General features: G+C 49.9%; 5 protein-coding genes across 5 annotated transcripts; 3 read left to right on the forward strand and 2 right to left on the reverse strand.

Moving 5' to 3' along the window:
- Positions 1–1,188: 1,188 nt before the first annotated feature.
- Positions 1,189–3,139, reverse strand: GIQ15_00826 (mitochondrial Rho GTPase 1; the record flags this gene model as incomplete). The annotated part of the gene is made up of 2 exons (XM_033548243.1): positions 1,189–3,080; positions 3,130–3,139. The coding sequence occupies 2 exons, from the start codon at positions 3,137–3,139 to the stop codon at positions 1,189–1,191; spliced, it is 1,902 nt and encodes a 633-aa protein (XP_033409194.1).
- A 711-nt stretch (positions 3,140–3,850) lies between these two features.
- GIQ15_00827 (SH3 domain-containing protein) lies at positions 3,851–5,151 on the forward strand (the record flags this gene model as incomplete). The annotated part of the gene is made up of 3 exons (XM_033548244.1): positions 3,851–3,893; positions 3,962–4,065; positions 4,126–5,151. 3 exons carry the CDS (start codon positions 3,851–3,853, stop codon positions 5,149–5,151), a joined length of 1,173 nt encoding a protein of 390 aa, XP_033409195.1.
- Positions 5,152–6,668: 1,517 nt separating this feature from the next.
- Positions 6,669–9,497, forward strand: GIQ15_00828 (uncharacterized protein; the record flags this gene model as incomplete). The annotated part of the gene is made up of 3 exons (XM_033548245.1): positions 6,669–6,674; positions 6,859–9,276; positions 9,333–9,497. The coding sequence occupies 3 exons, from the start codon at positions 6,669–6,671 to the stop codon at positions 9,495–9,497; spliced, it is 2,589 nt and encodes an 862-aa protein (XP_033409196.1).
- Positions 9,498–11,577: 2,080 nt separating this feature from the next.
- Positions 11,578–17,023, forward strand: GIQ15_00829 (uncharacterized protein; the record flags this gene model as incomplete). Its single annotated transcript, XM_033548246.1, has 9 exons — positions 11,578–12,951; positions 13,013–13,102; positions 13,164–13,240; positions 13,463–14,044; positions 14,891–15,033; positions 15,103–16,000; positions 16,211–16,496; positions 16,561–16,825; positions 16,902–17,023. The coding sequence occupies 9 exons, from the start codon at positions 11,578–11,580 to the stop codon at positions 17,021–17,023; spliced, it is 3,837 nt and encodes a 1,278-aa protein (XP_033409197.1).
- A 456-nt stretch (positions 17,024–17,479) lies between these two features.
- Positions 17,480–18,270, reverse strand: GIQ15_00830 (ADP-ribosylation factor 6; the record flags this gene model as incomplete). Its single annotated transcript, XM_033548247.1, has 4 exons — positions 17,480–17,489; positions 17,603–17,663; positions 17,743–17,889; positions 18,177–18,270. 4 exons carry the CDS (start codon positions 18,268–18,270, stop codon positions 17,480–17,482), a joined length of 312 nt encoding a protein of 103 aa, XP_033409198.1.
- Positions 18,271–19,327: the final 1,057 nt, after the last annotated feature.

A 19,327-nucleotide genomic window follows, 5' to 3' on the forward strand; every position in this document is an offset into this window, starting at 1 on the left:
TGCCTAAAACTCCTGCGCCTCCAAAGACAAAACATGTGCCAAACTCCAAACGTCATGTAGTTGGGTGTTTACTCGCGGAAATAGCCCATGACCAACGGATAGACCGTCAAAGGACCGTGGCCGCCATCTTGATGCTCGTGGCGCTGGTAGTAGCGCGTAGCAATGCTCTGGTGATGTCGGTATAAGTGAAACCAGTATGATAGCGTGATATAGTGAAAGTGGTATATGTGGTTCCGGGGGATCCCAAAGAAAAGCCAGCCACTGAGCATTCAAAATATCCATCCTAGGATAACCCACAGTACGAGCCCTGATCCAACCACTATGGCCGCAAGTTTCAACACGGCAATCTTATCGCCTTGTCTAGCCATGCGCGTCAACCGACTGGCGCTGCCCTTGATGTTTGTAGATAAGGATGAGAAGACATCGCTCTAACGGTCGCAAAGATAAATAATTAGTATGCGATTTTGGATGTGAGGGTATATAAGGGGTGACGAACAGTATTATCGATGATTTCTTGGTCTCGCGCATTATCGTATATGTTTATTGTGACCGACTTAAGGGCACTGGTCTTCTGTGATAGGGATTCAAGGAGAGCGTTGTTTTGTCTGGTTTCCACGGAGGGTAAGTTATTAGCGTCGGCGCCGGAGGAAGAGCTAGAATAAGGGGATCGAATGGGCGGCAATGACATACCTCTCTCGCTCGTATGCATCGCTCATCTTGATCGGATGATAGGGTGAGGAGATGCCTGGCTGATCGTGTGGAAGACTCGGGTTGGAAGTTCGATGCTTCGTTCTGTCTTTGGCTGACGGGTAATTGGGTTCTATTCAGATATCGCAAGTCTCAGGTGTTAGGACGTTTATTGACGGGGTTATTATAGGTTTTAGGATATGACAAGCTGCTAGATGGGATTGTTGTATGGGGGTGGCCGAGTATGCACTTCGGCTTCATCCATTACGTTGATAATCATGTGATCCTGTGGCTGGAGGGCGCCAAGACTTCGTACCCCAGAAGGTGACAAAAGCCGTAGAACAAGGAGAATGTATAGTTCAAGGCGAAGGGATTATAATAGAGAGTAACTGATACGTATTGTATTTCTAAATATTGATATGGGTATCTAAATGCATCGCTCATCATACACTAGTCTGTATGTTGACACCAGTAAATGATGTCTACCAAAATAGAGGCCAGCTACTTCCCACTCCAACTGACCCGTCGCCATATCACGACTGCTGCGGCGGTGGCACAAACAACAGCTCCAATGGCGATACCCCATGCCATCCATTTCCCTTCCACATCTTCCTCGACACGGGGAAAGGCAGTGCTGGGCTCCATGGCTGCCTCAGCTATATGCACGAACAGCTCCTGGATAGAGCTCCAAGTCACGCTGACATGTAGCGGCGGCCCAGACATGTTGAGTCTGCTGGTGTATTCATCGGGCTGTAACTCGGCGCGTTGAGTGGTACGGTCTAGATCAGCCTTTAGCGCAATGAAGACGCTCGGAAGCTCTTCTAGATGCGGGTATTTGGCTCGCAGTTTAGGTATGTATGCGAATGAGTCTGGATCAGAGGAGTCGTATGTATATGCGATCACGTCGCATTGGTCAAGTAGCTTTGTCTCGTTGTCGAGAATGGCGGGCTCCAGTTCGCCTAGCTCATCGAGAATCATGTAGCATTGCTTACCGCCTGGCAGCTCAACTGTGTTGACGGCCGTGCGTGGTTGAATGGTAGGGTGGTATGATGGGTAGAAGCCGCGGGATAGGAAGGCATCCAGGAGGGAAGATTTGCCTGAGCCGGGTGCGCCGACGACATGACAGAGAACGACGTTTCGGCCTACTCGTCCAGGGCGTCTGCGGCGCTTGCGTGGTTTGGTTACTTGTAATGCAGCAGTAGTCGTGGGGTTGTTGCGGTCAAAGGACTCGAATCCGAGATAGGCGAGGTACTCCAGAGTCGTTTTGGGAGATGTAAATGTGGTCATACTCCATTGCGCCAGCCATCCTTGTAGTGTTACATGGCCGGCTTCATTGCGGACGGTGGATGATGGGAATGAATCGTCCGACCATGAGGCTGGGAGGCCAGGCGTGGGAGCAAATATCGACGCCAGTTCTTCCTCGTTCAGCCCTCCATCATTATCTTTATCACACAGCAGGAAGAGATCAACAAGGAAACGGTATCCAGCAGGCGATAGCTCCGCCGAAGAGAATGGCGGCACCTCCAAACGTGGATGCAGAAACTCCTCCTGGAGAGATAAATTGTCCGTATATTGGAAAGCCCGCATAATGATCCACACAGTCTCATGCCGACCCTTTTCAACGTATAGCTTGTTCAGATGGAGGAACCCTTTGGCATCTATCCCCGATGGCGTGACAGAGTCTGGGTACGCCCTCCGGATCGTCTCTTTGATATTAACCAAGTCCTCCTCACTTAGGTGTTTACCAAAGCACTTTTTCTGGAAATTTTCGATTTCGCTATCATTCAAGTATCCATCTCGGTCCTTGTCGCATAAATAAAATATTCTATGAAGCACATGGATCGCAGCTGGCTTGAGCACCGACTCCTTCGAATCGTATAACGGGGCGATTGGGTACGTAACGGCCTTTTGGCAAAGGAAAAACGACTCGTTCACATTCCTGTGAGTCCTGGCGCTACTCCGAATGCACGAATCAATTTCTTTGAATTCCGTCATGATCGGTAGCATCTCCTCCTCGATTGGTTGTGACTCGCCATGTTCGTGCAAGAGGTCGGATTTATTGGCGCACAGCACCACGGGGACGTTGACGCCCAGCGAGCGGAAATAGGGAAGCCAGAATAGCGCAACTCGTTCATAGCTGTAATGGTCGGAGTAGACGAGGAGGATCACATTCGACTTGCGGAGCTCCCTTGCGAGATTGTTCCGTTCCTGCGGCAGCGCTGAGGTGTCGACGATTGTGGTTGTAGTTACATTCTCGGGGGTTCCGATGGTAGGAGGGATAGTCACTTGCGGCAAGACGGCTTGGATCTTGTTCGTGACAAAGACTCCCTTGACGAGGGAGGTTATCAAGCTTGATTTCCCTGTCCCTTCGTCTCCGCAGACGCAAATTCGCACTATATACATGTTAGGATCATAGGAGAATGGGTATAATGGTCAGCTTACCGGTTCCCATTTCGTGCGAGCACCACTTACGGGGTCATCACAAGGCCATGATCGTGTATAAAAAAGCAATACCTCGTAGTCTTGGTGCTCTGTCGACGAATATCAGCTCGCTACTCCCGTTTTATCACTGCTTGTTCCCTAAACATCGCGCTCCCCTTGTCCTGATTATATAAGCCCGTTTAACATGACGTAATCGCGATTATTCTTCGTGCAAAGCGACGAGACAGAAGAAACGAAGCTCTTGTCGTGTTTACTTCTGCAGGGAGCATATAAACATTGCCTACTCCGTACTTATAACAGTGAAACGACATATAGATCTAGATAACCCTGTGAACAGGCGGACTTTAAGGCGTGCACCCAATATGAACCCGTAACGGCGCGGAGGAACGTTCCCCCAGCCTCATCTTGAGGTCGAACTCGCAAAGTCCAAGCCGTGGCTGGCATCCGGCTGTTCCACGGATCAACCTCGTACTCTACTTATTATTAATACCTGACGCCTCGACTAGCAAGGGAGAACAACCTCAAGCCACTTGCCTGCGCCTTCTTGCATATATTCGATATCGTACCTTCGACTAAAACTCCAGCAGAGGAGGCTGTATACGCTGTACCTCGGAGACGAGCCGGACAGCGAACATTTTTATATACACGAAATACGGCGGTACAGGAGACCGAACCGGCACGACGATATAGCTAGGGGGCTTGAGATTGACGGACGGGGAAGATGCCGTTGGGATTTAACAATCCATTGCCTTCTTCGCTGAGCAGTAAGTTGCCATTTACCATTACGTATGCTGCCGACACTACAGCCAACTGACATACTCCGTACTGATAGGCGAATGTCGGAAGGCGAGCAAGATTCTCCTGTCCTTTATTGATCCCGCAGAAGCTTTTGGCCCAGAGAAGGTTATTCCGCCTGAGATACTCGCAAATGCAAAGGTCGGTCGTTCTCGATGTCCATCTACCCTCCTCCGAACCAGCATCTAACACACTCCACAGGGTCTCGCAATTCTCACCGTCGTAAAAGCCGGGTTTGTAGGCTCGGCTCGTTTCGGATCCGGTGTCGTCGTTGCTCGACTTGCGGATGGGCAGTGGTCTGCTCCCTCCGCCATCACGACCGCTGGAGCCGGCTTTGGCGGTCAACTCGGCTTCGAATTCACAGATTTCGTCTTTATACTCAACGATGCGGCAGCGGTCCGCTCATTCAGCCAGGTCGGCTCCATAACACTTGGCGGGAATGTCTCTGTCGCTGCTGGACCCGTGGGACGGAATGCCGAAGCCGCAGGTGCGGCGAGTTTGAAGGGAGTGGCCGGGGTGTTCTCATACTCCAAGACCAAGGGTCTGTTTGCCGGCGTGAGTCTGGAAGGCAGCGTGCTTATTGAGCGCAAGGAAGCGAATGCACGAATGTACAATGCGAAAATATCGGCCAGTCAGCTTCTGAGCGGTGCGGTACCACCACCGCCGGGCGCGGAGCCGCTGATGGCAGTGCTTAGGTCAAGAGCCTTCTCGGGCCGGTATGGCACTGCCCATGCAGAGGGAATGTACAACGATGTCCCTGTCTATGATGACAGGCATGCTGGTATGGGGTTCGAAGGGAGAAATAGATCCTCCTCGGTCAACGACTATCAGTATAGCGATAGGCTGGGGCGCAATACCACATGGCAAGGCGACGTACACGATCAGCAACATACCGGGCTAAATCGATCCAACACGACTGCCGCCCGTGCCAATCCACAGGAGACGTTCGACAGCATGCAATCGTACGGCCAGAGGGGAGGTTTCGACAGTCGGCCTGCCCGCCCAACAGCACCTAAGCCGGTATTTGGCCAGAAGCCTCAGTTAAGCAAAGACCAGGCTGTGGCCCTGTTTACTTTCGATGCAGACCAGGATGGTGACCTAGGCTTCAAAAAGGGCGAGATCATCACGATTGTGAAGCGGACGGAGAAGCAGGACGACTGGTGGACGGGAAAGATTGGAAACCGAGTCGGCATTTTCCCGAGTAACTATGTCGAAGCTGGAAAGTAACCCATTTCTCTCCTTCTACAGAGTATCATTTCCTTCACGATAGATCTCCTCTCGCGAGCCACCTTCCCCTGTCTTCTCATGAATTATGGAATTATGGCCGTCTGCTCCTTTTATCTTGCTTTCCTCTTTTTCTTTTTCTTCATTTCCTTTGCAGGCGTCATCTCCTTAGCTTTCCCTTATTGTCTTTCATTGTCTTTAAACCGTATCTTGAAACATTTCTTCATATATATAGTTCGACGAATGCTGCTGCTTAGAGCCTACCCTGGTTGAACGGCTAAATTAAGGGGCATGTCTAGCGGGAATACCAACAAAATAAACAAGTTTTGTCGATCTGTGTATCAGACTTCGGCATGGTAGCTATCTATCGTCTTCTCCGGCCTGTTTACTGTATAGATGTCCTATCAACGGTCTGATGGCCTTCAACTCACCCTGCAGCCTGGGATCTCTAGCTCTCCCTTTACCGTCCGGCTCGTCTTCGGCTTGTCCCTGGACTCTTCCCTGCAAGCATCCTTAGACCTGTCCTAGACTTGTCCTAGACTCGTCCTAGACTCGTCCTTGGGTAAATACAGGGTCCTCGAAGGACTCTTGGGCATTGTATAAGCTGCGTGGCGCCCAATGACCTTCTCGCGTGCAGGCGAGGATCACGATCACCAGCAGCATCACGCTGGACTGGCATGCCGTCAAATATTCCAGTGTTCCAGTAATCGAGGAGCCCAGTCCAATAGCATCATCATTCCGGTAGGTATAGTATCTCCAGGATGGTGAAGAGTGGCTATAAATAACCCCTTGACCTTGGGACTGTGTGGTTGCATGGTTGATAGTGTACGGAGTAGACGACAGGCGTAGCTGAATATCCCAAGTCGACGGAGTATCTCCCAGGACCAGACGTATTTCTCTTGTTCTGCGCTCGTTCTCCTGTTCTCGTTCCTATTATCCTGTTAGCGCTGGGATGTTCCTCCTTGCAGCAAACCGCCCGCGAGTCCAGTAGTTAAAACCCAACGACTCCGTAACTCGCGATTCACACACTCATTCACGACGACCGCCAGCATTCCACGATAGCAGATACCACGAGAAGTACGACAGCACGGTACATGATCTGCCCGTCGCATATCGTGTTCACCGTTGCTAGCTTCTAGCCTCCCGCTGCAGCAAGCCCCATCTGCCGCCCTAGTTCACCTTCGCCTGTATATCTCCATCTCGATTCTCCCTCCCTCCACCCCCCCTGTTCTGCTTAATGGACCTGATATAACGCCGTGCGCTCCTGGTCTCGACCTTCCTCTGAAGTTTCGTGGTTCTCTCGCGGCTTCGGTACGGCAGAGAAGTGCTGCTTCGTTCGCCGCTGGCCGTCACTGTTCGCTGTCGTCAACGCCGCCGCTTCCCAAGCCCGCTCGCTCTACATGCTTCGATGACACTATACGACAGCAGCTCCATCCCCCGGCGGAATATCCCCAGTCGGCCTTGCTCGCCCGTTCTGCTTTTCTCTGCACCTGGAGTGCCGTGCTTGATCGCTCGTTAGCATGCAGGTAGGTCCCGCGCATCCAGTTCCAGGCCGGGTGGGCATACCATACACCTTTTTTTTCCCTGGGCTTGCAATCGGTCTTCTACAGACAGCTTTGCTACTTTGGCGGGAAGCCCTGGAATTGCTATCCCGGCTATTTCTACATATCCCCTTTATTTGTTCTGCTTCCTCGCTGACAGGTGTTGCAGGCCTCAACAGATACTTACCGCCAGCCGGACAGCCGAAGCGGTGCTTCCAGGCGCCTGGCCCATCTATCCATCAGTGACGAAAACCATCATGTTACGGAGGCTATTGGATACATGTACAATGATGCCTACGACGGGAGTCCGAGCGGGAGTGGGAGTGGGAACGGAAATGGAAGTGCGAGTCCAAGAGATTCAAGACGCTTAAGCTATCTATCACAGGAGGAAAACATATCTACAAATCCGATAAACCGAACCGGCCCGTCATCCTCGTCCTCGCAGTCCAGCTCTAATAAAGACCGTCTCCATCTCCCGATCCGAACCAGCTCGATAAACGGTGTCAACGGCCATGGCAGCACGTCACGTCATAACCTCTCCCCCCACGATAGTCCGAACCAACTTTCCCCGGGTCTCAACCACGCCTCATCCGACGGTTCTGTTTCCTTTCCTCTTACAGACATTGACTGTCAGTCCGATCCTGCAACGGTTGCCCAGGAGCTCAGCAACCTCGCGGCCCTCCGCCGTATGTCCATGGACGTGGGCTCCATGGACCCGGATCTGCCTTCATTTGGCGGCCTAATGTCGTCTATAGCTCCTTCTCCGTCCGCAGATGAGGATGATGCATCACGGCTCTTTTGGGTACCTGCGCATCTTCACCCTGGTCTCGCTCCTAAGGAATTCAAGTCATTTTTGGACAGCAAGGCAGACCAGATCAAGCGGAGATCTGGCGAGCTGACACCGCCTACGGAGGGGCCAGCGATAATACAGCGCCAGGGATCAGGGAGCAGTCTGATGCGCAAAAAGTCATTACTTTCGCGGCAGGTAGATAGCTCGAGCATCGGTAGGGAGGATTCTAGATCGTCGAAACGCCCGAACCTAGAAGCCTTATCCGAAGAACCGCAAAGCCAGTTCAAGGGATTCGGAGACGAAGATGCGCCGATCCTCCCACCCGCACCACCCGGCTATAGTTTGCGCCGTTCCAGGAGGACGACATACAGAAAGGGCAGCCTGAAGGCAGGCGAGCGAGTACCTCATTCAAGAAGGGCTGCAAGACAGTCTGATATCAGCCAGTCGGAGGATACGGGCGATAACGTAAGCACGAAACGATCGTCCACACCCACTGAGGAACCGCCTATACTAGGACTGACTAGGGTATCCACTGATCCGACGGGATACGACAATGCAACCAACTATTCTAGACCTGCCCGAACAAAGCCCGCATCGGTACCGTCAGCTTCAACTCTCACGGGGGATGTACCAGATTCCTCGTCCGCTCGAGCCAGCGCGCCATCACATACACAGCCATGGACACCTCCAACAAACGACCAGCCATCTATATCGCACCATCAACCACAGCCGCAACCGCAACCGCAACCACCGCCTGTCGAACCGCCCCGGGCAGAACCCCTTCGGTCAACGAGCAGTAGCAGTGCACCGCAAACACAACCATATATACCGGAACGGAATTCATCACATCACCCGCCACCGTCGCTACCGCCACAGACACCCTTACCTCCTGAACCTACAACGCGGGCGTCAAAGAGAGCAGGTCTAATCATACCAACCAAAGAAACTACTCCAGTTAGTGATACTACGCCCAAAATCGTCGTCCAAAACACATCCAATGCTCCACACCGTGACGTTGTTCAAGAGAGGCGGAAATTTGACGAAAGGGAGAAAGACAAAAAGAATAAGATCAAGAAGGATTCAGATGGCACGAAAAAATCAGGTTGGCATTGGCGTCGTGGCGGATCTGAAGACAAAGAGAAAGAAAAGGAGAAGAAGAAAGAAGATGAAAAGCGCAAGTCATCAAAATCATACACCAAGGCAGAAAAACCCCATGACAGCGCTCGTCTCGACCTTCTCCAAACCTCCATCGACGGACAGCCAACCACCAAGCCTAAGGAGAGAGAAAGCCTCATCCTGGACCGCCCAGATCCGGTAGATGAAGAAACTCGCCCAGCCCGAAAAGAAAACCTACGCAAATCGTCGTCGCCTCCTCCTAAAAAGGAGAAAGAGCCGTCTATCTTCTCCTCCATATTCGGCGGCGGTAAAAAGAAGTCCAGTTCTCATGATTCCCATTCCCGCAAACACTCCCGCTCACGCGCCCGTTCTCCCTCTCCCGACCCCAAATATTACAGCCTCAAAGCAGACGTAGACTACAACTGGACCCGCTTCTCCATCCTCGAGGAACGTGCCATCTACCGTATGGCACACCTCAAACTCGCCAACCCACGGAGAGCCCTGTATTCTCAAGTCCTCCTCAGCAATTTCATGTACTCATACCTCGCCAAAGTGCAGCAGATGCATCCACACATGGCCCTACCGACCTCGCCGGCCCAAAACCAGGCGAAGAAGAAGGAAATGCAGCAGAGCCAAAATCAGAGCCAACAAAAGGTAGATGATTATTCTCAATATCAGCAGGTAAGCTTACCCGTAAACCTGTAAACTGGATGGACTATTATCTAATATCACTTTAGGGTCATGATCAAGACTCATACGCAGAAGCGGGCGACTCGCAGATGTACGATTATGACCTTGACGACGGATACGAGCAGTCGCAGCATTCCACTGGTTCGGGCCGAGGGCAAGGATACGATTACCACGCTGACGGGCGGGCGGAGGAGCACGATAGTATGTGGTAGCCCGATATACGGGTTGGCTATGCACCTCATTCCGTACGCGCAGCCTGTAACTTTGGGCTTTTCTACCCCTCCCTCTCTCTCTCCGTGGATTATTCCTTTATACTGTTCTCATGCAAGCCTGAGACCAGGGACAAACCATACACGTTAGATATTTTGTCTTTTGTTCTACCTTTGTTTCTTTTACCGGTGGCATAGCGGGACCCTCCTTCTTCTTTCTACTTTGGCTTATTGTCTGCTTTTTTGCAATCGCATTGACGCATGTTATATGGCTTCTCCTTGTACTCTTTCCGTCTCCTTAAATCCAGTCCTTACTTCCCGCTGTCCTCACCGCAAAATTCACAGGTTCTCTCCTCTTCCTTTTTTGAGATTTCTACCACATATTTGGCCCTTGATCCTTCTTACCTGTTCACCTTACATTTTTCCCCTTCGTACCCTGAGGTAATTCCCCTCCCTTCCGCAGCGTTTACATGTATATACCTCCATCAGAAAGCCGCCTTCTTCTTGCCTGCGAAGTTCGGATTTATCTCACGTGGCTGTTTACCCTTTTTAGACTAGCGCCAATGAAGGATGGCTTATGTAAGAGTACTGCCAAGGTCTGTGCGCATGACTAATAAACCTTCATTGTGGCCCAAGCTTCCTTCCTTTTATTTTTGATAGAAAGAAGAACATCCTGACCACTTTCTACTTATACCCATCACGCCTAAGGAGCAGGAGCAGGAGAGCGTTCTATAGACGTTGCAAAACTAGCTAGAGGGATAGTATGGGCTCCTATGATTGTGTCGACAAGCATAGCTTCATACGTTCAAGATGTACTCCTAGGCTACCGTATATAATGTGGTAGCGCCTTTATTATATCCCTATCAACCCAACAATTTGTTCGATATTTATTGAGAGCTCTCTATTTATTGAGAATATCCCCAAAACATTATATAGATTTGTTGGTGTTAATATGTATGACGTAATATTTAGTTACTGCTCCAAATAAGGTTATCCTTTATGTTTCATCACACTCCATCTTCTGACAACACGCGGTATACAGGCACTCGCATCTAGATTATTTCTAGTTCAAGCGATAGTTACGAGGAGTGTGAACGATGGCCTCTTTGGCCCTATATTCAGAGCAGCGGACATACATCACGTTCGCGCTCAATGGCGATTGAGTGCCCTGTTACGAACCTGTATACAACTACTGGCTAAGAGGTGGCGGAAGAGATGGGGGAAAGAAACTGGAGGAAGTGGACTCCAAGGGCAATATGGAAGGCCTTGGGGATTGATAAACAAATCTTTCTTCAGATGTTGAAGGGCGGCTTACCCCCGACGATTGTCATTGCAATGTATGCTCTTGTCGTCTAGCCCGCCAATACACAGATAAGCTAACGTTTGTGGAACAGGTATCAATCAGATCTTGTCACAGGTGTTTCTCAAAACTATGGTTTTCTATCCGCGATCATCGCCGTGGTAGCCCAATGCCTCCTGCCCCGGGCAAGGTTCACCAAGATTATGATATATTCGCTTGCTGCTCTGTGCGTTTCTGCCTCCATATGCTGTCTAGGTGTATACTGTGCAGTAAAGGCAAGGGAGCATACAGCAGCTCCTGGAGAACCGCCTGGAACATACAATAGTAGCGCTTGTGCAGTGGCGGCTATTTGGTCCCTTTTTGCCATCTGGTAAGGCAATATCAGCTCTAGTTCTTGTTATTACTATTTGTACCATTTGCTAATAAGATTGTTTTAGGCTAGTAAACTCCATTCGTGCATATAGACCAATAGAACTTCAAGCACCGGCCTCAACCTTCTCCATGTTTATTGCGATTACCATGACCAGGGCCGGTGTGATAGCCTCTCTCTCATCCGGCCTGGAAGGAATCAGACGCTTACTCTTAGCATTTTTAATTGGATTTGCGATTTCGACGGGGGTTTCCTTATTTATTTTACCCACTACAAGCCGAAGCACTTTCTTCCACGAAATCCAAGGTTACCCTGCAATCGTGAAGGAGATACTTGATGCCCAGATTGCGTTCGTTAAATGCAGCGAGGATGAAGGGCCATGGCAAGTCACACGCCGAGCAACCATAGCCCGGATGAGGAGCAACCCATTTCCCCAATCACAACAACATGGTACGTTGAAGAAAGAGAAGAGGGAAAAAAAGCTGTCCGAGAGCGAGTTGAAGGCTACACAGTTAAAAGATGCCATTCACAAACTCTCTTCGCTTCAATCCACGGCTCGTGCTGAGTTATACTTTGCAAAACAAGAAATAGCTTGGGGAAGGCTTACGGCTGAGGACTTTGATAGCTTTTTTGCCTTGCTACGGTCTATCTTACTACCTCTTTCTGGTATCGCTATGCTTCCGGATGTGTTTCGAAAATTGACGAAGACTGTCGAGGCGGCAGATGCAGCGGAATTGCCCACGCATGATTGCGGCTACCAGCCAGTGGTTGGAGGACGTCCGCCTCTAATGCCTAGTACGTCACAGTATGAAATGCCAGAAATTACTGAGCACTTTGTGCAACCCCTTTGCAGCAGACTGGAAACCGCTGCAGACCTTGTACAGACCGGGTTTCAACATGCTTTTGCGACTTTACGGATAAACAAGATACCCAAACGTCGCGAAACGTCTAACTCCCAGGACGAGGAAGCTCCTGACGATAAAACTATGCCTGGTAATTCTCATTTTGCTGCTGAATTTGAACGGAGGCTAGATGACTACTTTGCTCTTCGAAAACATCTACCCGAAAAATGGGCTTCTCTCACAGCATTCGCCCCATTCCACGAACGGGGAAGTATGGCACAGGAGCCCCGTACCATACAAAAAGAGTTTTTTGTCCTCCTCTTCATTAGCCATCTCCAAGATGTCCTCCTCCAAGCAGTCCTGGAGCTGGTATATTTTGCAAACAGCAAAGTTGCCGATGGGACGATGAAATCAAAGAAACTTCTGTTCCCCAAACGGGAACACATAAAGCAGTGGTTTTTTTCTAGTGATCCAGAAGAAAAAGAAAACGACAACAAAGATGGCCCGGCTAGCGAAGAGAGAGAGACAAGGGGCAACCGTCCCTTCGAAGCTCACGATCCGTTAAAATCTCGATATCCTGACCCGGAGCATATGCCACCCACAAATGCCTGGCAGCGAATCGGCAGTGGGCTCCGCACGATATCTCATTTCCTTAGCTCCGAACAAAGCTCCTTTGGAGTTCGAGTTGCAATTGCTGCATTCTGCGCTGTGATTCTTGCATATTTGCAACAGACCCAGAGATTCTTTTTCCAAGCTCGGGTTATCTGGGTTGTGATCGTCATCCTTATTGGGATGAATCCCACAAGCGGGAATTCTCTTTTTGGCTTGATGGGTCGATTCGTGGCGACTATATTGGCGACGATCCTTGCTCTTGTCGTCTGGTATATAGTCAACGGGAAAACAGCGGGTGTTATTGTGTTGGCCTACATTGCCAACTGTCTCCTGGTTCGTGAACTTCCTCTTCCGGCGCGTTATAGTAACGCTCGTACTAACCCGTGGTTTAAAGAATTATCCGTATCTCAAGAATCCCCGCTTTGTCCCTGCCACTATCATTGGGATGATTACATTCAATCTCATAATCGCCTTCGAGCTTCTGGTATGTTTCGGCTGACCCGTCTATGCCACGAATAATGATAAACTAACAAGAAGGTACCAAGTCTCGCAAACTCGGTGTGGAGAAGGTGGAATCCTCAGGGTTACCATATTATCCAGTCTATCTCTTTGGGCCATATCGGTGCGTTGCTGTATTAGCCGCTTGTGCCATTTCCTATTTCTGGGTGGTATTCCCAAGCCCAACATCGGCCGGATCCCGGGTTAGGAAAACCTTGGGTAGGAGCCTCTTTGTCCTTGCAAACTTCTACAGCTGCATGCACACTTCTATCGAGGTATGGATAAATCAGGAACAAGGTGATACCAGTGACAGCCAGTCACCTGGCCGACTGCTCGATCGCGCTAGGACGAAGCTGCTAGCCGAAGAAATGGCCCTTTTGAAGAGCTTGAGGGTATTCAGTGACTTCACGCGATATGAACCCCCAATTGGAGGTCGTTTTCCGAAAGAAACGTATGATAATATCATTTCAGCAATCCAAACCATCTTGACAAGCATGGACCTGATGGCGCTTGCAACCCGAAATCTAGAAAGAATGGCAGGGCAGGGTTCAATTACAAGCTCATCATCCATGGCTGATGAGGAGCTACCCGGCGAGAGAAAGATCCGCGGTGGAAGTACAGCGAATAGCCATGAAACGGCTGAAGGACAAAAATGGATTCGGAATCTAGCCCAGGCAGCCAATTCGCCCGAATTCAGCTCCGGAGTTATCACCTCTGTGCTTTACCATCTATCAGCGGCCGTGACGAACAGCCTCTGCCTTCCACCATATCTGGCCCCTCCGCATCCTTTCCCATTGGCGCGCAGATTACGCAGGATGAACGAAGACTTGTTGAGATTCAAGAATGTTGAAAATCCCTCCTTTGCCGCTATAATCGCGATTGAGGTTTTGAGCTCTATGATGAGTTCAAATTTAAAAACATTGATGACGTAGGTATTGGCCGATCAACTACCACAAGCATTAGGTACGCTTTACTAACGGAAACTCCGCTGTGCAAGCGATGTTAAACAGCTTGTTGGAGAGCTCAACTTCGATGTATACGTTCGTGAGCATCGGCGTTAGCTGCAAGAAGAGAGACGCAATACAGACGAGACGGACGAGAGTGTGAAGGGAGAGGAAGAGGCTTGAAGCAGCCATATATTGATATCACGGTAGGTGTTACCCCTTGACCCCTTTTTTATATTTTTATATGCACCGTGATATTACGTAATATAACCCAATGCTGACTAATATTGAAGTGGAATTACACGTGACCGTCACGTGTATATATCTCCGCCCAAACTCCTGGTGGAACTCCGCCGGCTTGAGGACGGAGAAGTTCGACCTTCAGCGTCTTGCATCTTGGATATACGAAGGCTCCCGGCGTGGAGTCTAGCTGATTTTTCTCTCGATACGTGTATAGCCTTCCCAATGGATTACAGGTAATTGCTCTCTTTTTTCTATCCCTTATCCTACTGCATCTGCTGTCGCCGCACTGGACTTTCCCCACCATTACATACTCCGCACTAGCAGGGCCGACTCGCTATCAATAGGTTCGCGGTTGTGAGCGAGGGTTCCTATCATATGTTATCATTAAGGGAAACACACCAAGGTCTTAGATTTCCAATATTATGTTGTAAGCATATCCTAGTCCACCATTCCGCACTCTGCCATCGCTTTGGCATATCTCCTGCCAGCTATTGGTTGACGCCTTACTGAACTTGTTTGTTGTGGGCTACAGCGATGCAGTAGCTACAGGTTTATAGTTACCAAACAGTCGAGCTGACCGCTCATAGCTTCCTCCCTCCTCCTGCGCCTCGCTATGTAAATCCCGTTGCGTACGCTGCCGGTACCTCGAATGGCCTCCCGGTCCCGATAATTGAGGTGATCAATGTTATAAAACATCCGGAAGGGGGCTGTCCTTTGCAAGTCGGTGAAGGTACGCTTTACTGCGACTCCGGACTTGCTATATGCAGAATTGAACCGGGCTAATACCAAGTGATGCTAGGGACGTACGAGCTCAGAGACGATGTTCACCTTGCTACACCGCCTCCACACCCTTCGGAACCACCGGTGATAAACCCAAACCCTCTAGCAACTGGGCCGACTCCTCCAACCGTGGGCATGAAGCTTTCCCTTGTAACGTTAAAGTCGCGCCGGAGTGGAGCTCAGCTATATAAAACAAACACTCGATCGAGCGTGACATCAGACCTACGGAGCGTTGATGAGAGTGATAGTGGTGGCCGCCCATCTACTGAACCGCATGCGAACGGAATCGCTTCACAAGCGCCGCCGTTTGGTGAAGGCAGCCTCCCATTAGCCAGTAATGGCGGAAGGGACACATCGGGATCGAAGCGCCGAAAACCGAAAAACAACATTCTAAAAAGCGGTTCTTCCTTCATCTCTCGAGTTATCCTTCAAGATTCTATGCTAAAGAAGGTATCCGAACGGAGCCATGAAAGTCCCTTTGTGTTCGCCAACCTTAACCGCTCTTTCCAGTGGTTGGACTATTCTCTTCCGTCAAAACAGGACTTTCTGGCAAAGATCCTTTTCACCAAGGCGCATATTCTCAGTCACGATGTGAACCCGGTAACTAAAAGCATAAGTCATATCGACCTGATTATGGGCTCTTCAGCGGGTGACATCCTATGGTACGAGCCGCTCTCGCAGAAATACTCTAGGATAAACAAGAATGGAGCGATAAGGAATTCCCCCGTAAATCACATTAAATGGATTCCAGGATCGGAGAACTTATTCCTTGCCGCACATTCCGATGGATGTTTGGTGGTATATGACAAGGAGAAGGATGATGCACCGTTTACACCAGAAGACCCAGAGAATAATATACCCTCACTCAACGAACAGGGCAATGAAAGCGGTTATTCATCCCTATTCAAGATTTTGAAGTCAGTCAACTCGAGAAACCAACGAACCAACCCTGTGGCGGTTTGGAAGCTATCCAACCTGAAGATCAACAATTTTGCATTTTCCCCTGATTGTCGACATTTGGCTGTCGTTTTGGAAGACGGCACTTTACGGATAATTGATTATCTCCAAGAAAAGTAGGGATCCTTTCTATCTATCTCTTGAAGGCAGATGTTTACCGGTCCATTTAGGTTGCTCGACTTATACACAAGCTACTATGGTGGCATGATATGTGTGTGCTGGTCACCAGACGGAAAATATATCTTAACAGGCGGCCAGGACGATCTGGTATCGATCTGGTCCTTTCCCGAACGTAAGATTGTTGCACGATGTCCAGGTCACAACTCCTGGGTGTCGTGTGTCGAATTCGATCCATGGCGATGCGACGATCGAACGTACCGGTTTGGTAGTGTAGGTGATGATTGCCGACTGCTTCTATGGGATTTCAGCGTAGCTATGCTACATCGACCTAAAGTGGTAGGAATATACCCTGGCTTATTGAAATGACTATTTCACGGATAAACTAACTATTAAATCACAGATCCAAGTGACAGCACGCCATCGTAACAGTCTACACTCTCCCACCCGGCCGCATGCAGACAGCCTGACCACACGACATATACGCTCTGATTCCCTTCGGCCAGAGAAGACGGGTGATGAGAAAGATCAGACATCTATCATTCACCCGGTCGAGCAGCGGGCGAGAACTGCACAACTGCCCCCGATCATGTCTAAAGAAATTGGGTCTGATCCTATCTGTTGGCTTGGCTTTTTGGAAGATTCGATCATGACGTCGTCTCTCGAGGGTAAGTTCATCTCCCACGCGTGAAGGAGAGGCTTATATTAAGACGAGAACTTTATGCTAATGTATCTGGGATTCAGGACATATTCGGACCTGGGATCGACCCAGTGAGCCATCCAGTGAGCCAAATGCTTCAGCAGCTGGTTCATCGGTGGCCGTTGGCTCCCTACCTCGGTCAATGGATGGGACACACGACTCGTAAGGCAAACTAATCAATCAATTTCCTAGACATAATCTCATTCGTTGGACATATACTACAATTTTGTGTATTTTATATGACCATTTGCGCCATCTATACCCTGACCCAGCTGCCAGTTGCTAGTTGGTCGCATATGTACTATCTATTCTTCTGTTTTGATAACGATACCTTGGGCGATCTGTTGATATTTACCTACTTCCCATTTACTATCTTGGCAATGCGCGTCGGTTTCTTCTACGACGGTATAAACTGAAGAATTCAAAGAAATATATTGTCCAATTATTAAACAAACAAAAAGGTATATTATTGGGTACTGTTGGTACAAGTACGCGTAAGAAAATGAGAGAAGCAAAAAAAAAAAAACCAGTTGAGAAGAACGGAGCTGATTATGTGGTTAAGCGTCGATCCTCTCCCTCCGGGCGTGGCATTATGTCTCGTTACTTTATTTATTTAGTAATTTTAGGTGGTCCTGCGGGTGTTGGTTAGACTTGCGAGCTCTCGATACAAGGGAAAGATGTGGAAGAACTCACCAATCCTTCAAATAAGCCTTCTCCTGTAGTGGCACAGGTCGGTACGACGTACCATATCCTGTCCTTGAGCTGGGAGAGCTGCAGTTTCTCGGTGACTTCTTGTGGGCTCATGGCTATATTGGATGAGAGGTTAGCATTCTATATCACGTAACGGAAAAGACGAAAGGCCAGGGGAAAGCTCGTGTGCCTTACCTCCGGGGATATCCTGTTTATTGGCAAACACTAATAGGAGAGCCTCTTTCATTTCGCGGTCGAGGATGATTCTGTGGAGTTCCTGTCTAGCTTCGTCGATACGGGCGCGGTCGTTTGAGTCAATGACAAAAATAAGTCCTTGGGTGCCTGTAGAGCAAGGATCGGTCAGCGAACTGTCCACACTGGAAAAAAAAAGAAAGAAAAATCTGCTATATGCTGTACCTGAGAAATAATGCCTCCACAATGGCCTGATCTTGTCCTGGCCACCGACATCCCATACGTTGAACTTGACGTTCTTGTACGTCACCGTCTCGACGTTGAATCCGACCGTTGGAATGGTAGTGACGTCCTGGTTGAGCTTGAGCTTATAGAGGATGGCTAGGTATCGTCAGCAACGGTCAACGAGTCGATGTGGGGGGTTAGGCAAAGCGTACTGGTCTTCCCAGCAGCGTCTAGCCCGAGCATGAGCAGCCGCATCTCCTTTGATCCGAAGATCTTCCCCATGAGCTTTGAGACTTGGCCTCCCATGGTGAGCGTGAGCGTGAGCGTGAGCGTGAGCGTGTGATGATGGTGCTGGCGCAACGACGGTATGTATTGTATTGGTATGCGGTAGGCAGGCAGCGATGCAGGTATCCGATGCTATTTATCAATCAGCCGCGGACGTGTAGGTCGTCTATCTCTGGTCCTCGTCCTGAAACCGGTTACGTCGACTGAGGAGGAAGACGATCTGAAGAAACAACCTGAAACGGCAGGAAATAAGGAGTCAATTGCCGCGCACAGGGAGTGTTTCTGTAGAGGCTAAAGGAGGTGGATGGAAAGTATATCAGCACGATAGGCGCAGGCGACAGGCGCTGGGCTCTGTTTCCGAGCGGGCACGGCGACGGGGGTTGCGAGCGAGCCTCCTCTGCTCAGGGCCTGGTGCGTGGACGTGCGAGTCCCAACGGCACCCCGCAAGGCTGGCGAGAGGAACTATCGGACGTGTCACGGCGTCGTTGAAAAAGAAATTCCAGCACTGCTCGCTGCGCTGTTCGCTCTCTATCTCGTCCTTGCATCCTCCCTTTTGCCCCTGAATCGTTTTGCGCCGTTCGAAGTTTCGCGTTTCCAAAGGGGGGTCACGTGGTTAGTTTGATAACACGCTAGGCCAGAAAGGGAAGCGACCTCCCCGAGATATATGACTAAGCGGATGACTAAGCAGAGACGTCGCTTTTCGTTGGTTCAAGGGGAAAAACAGGCAAAACATAAGTCAACCTTGCAGACACACAGAAGACACAGCAAGGGATAGGATGGTAAGGGATAAGGGACAGGATGGCAGGGTCGAGATGCAAGGGACAGGAACGGCAGGGATGCCTTGCATGCGCCAGACGGAGGCCTGCCGGTTTCAGATGCGCGACAGCACCAACAATACAGAGTCCCTGCCAAAGGAATCTATACCAGCTCAGACTTCAACTTTACAGGTACTGTATTTCTTTATCAGCTAGTAAGTCTGTCGAGTATACCGAGGACGCTTGATAACCCTTTGCCCGTTTCTCACCTGGCTGTCCATCCATTCATTGAGCTCGGCCTCAGTCTTGAAAGGCCGCCATAT

This window comes from Arthroderma uncinatum (assembly GCF_011692745.1).
Source record: "Arthroderma uncinatum strain CBS 119779 chromosome Unknown scaffold1, whole genome shotgun sequence".
NCBI classification, from domain to species: Eukaryota; Fungi; Ascomycota; class Eurotiomycetes; order Onygenales; family Arthrodermataceae; genus Arthroderma; species Arthroderma uncinatum.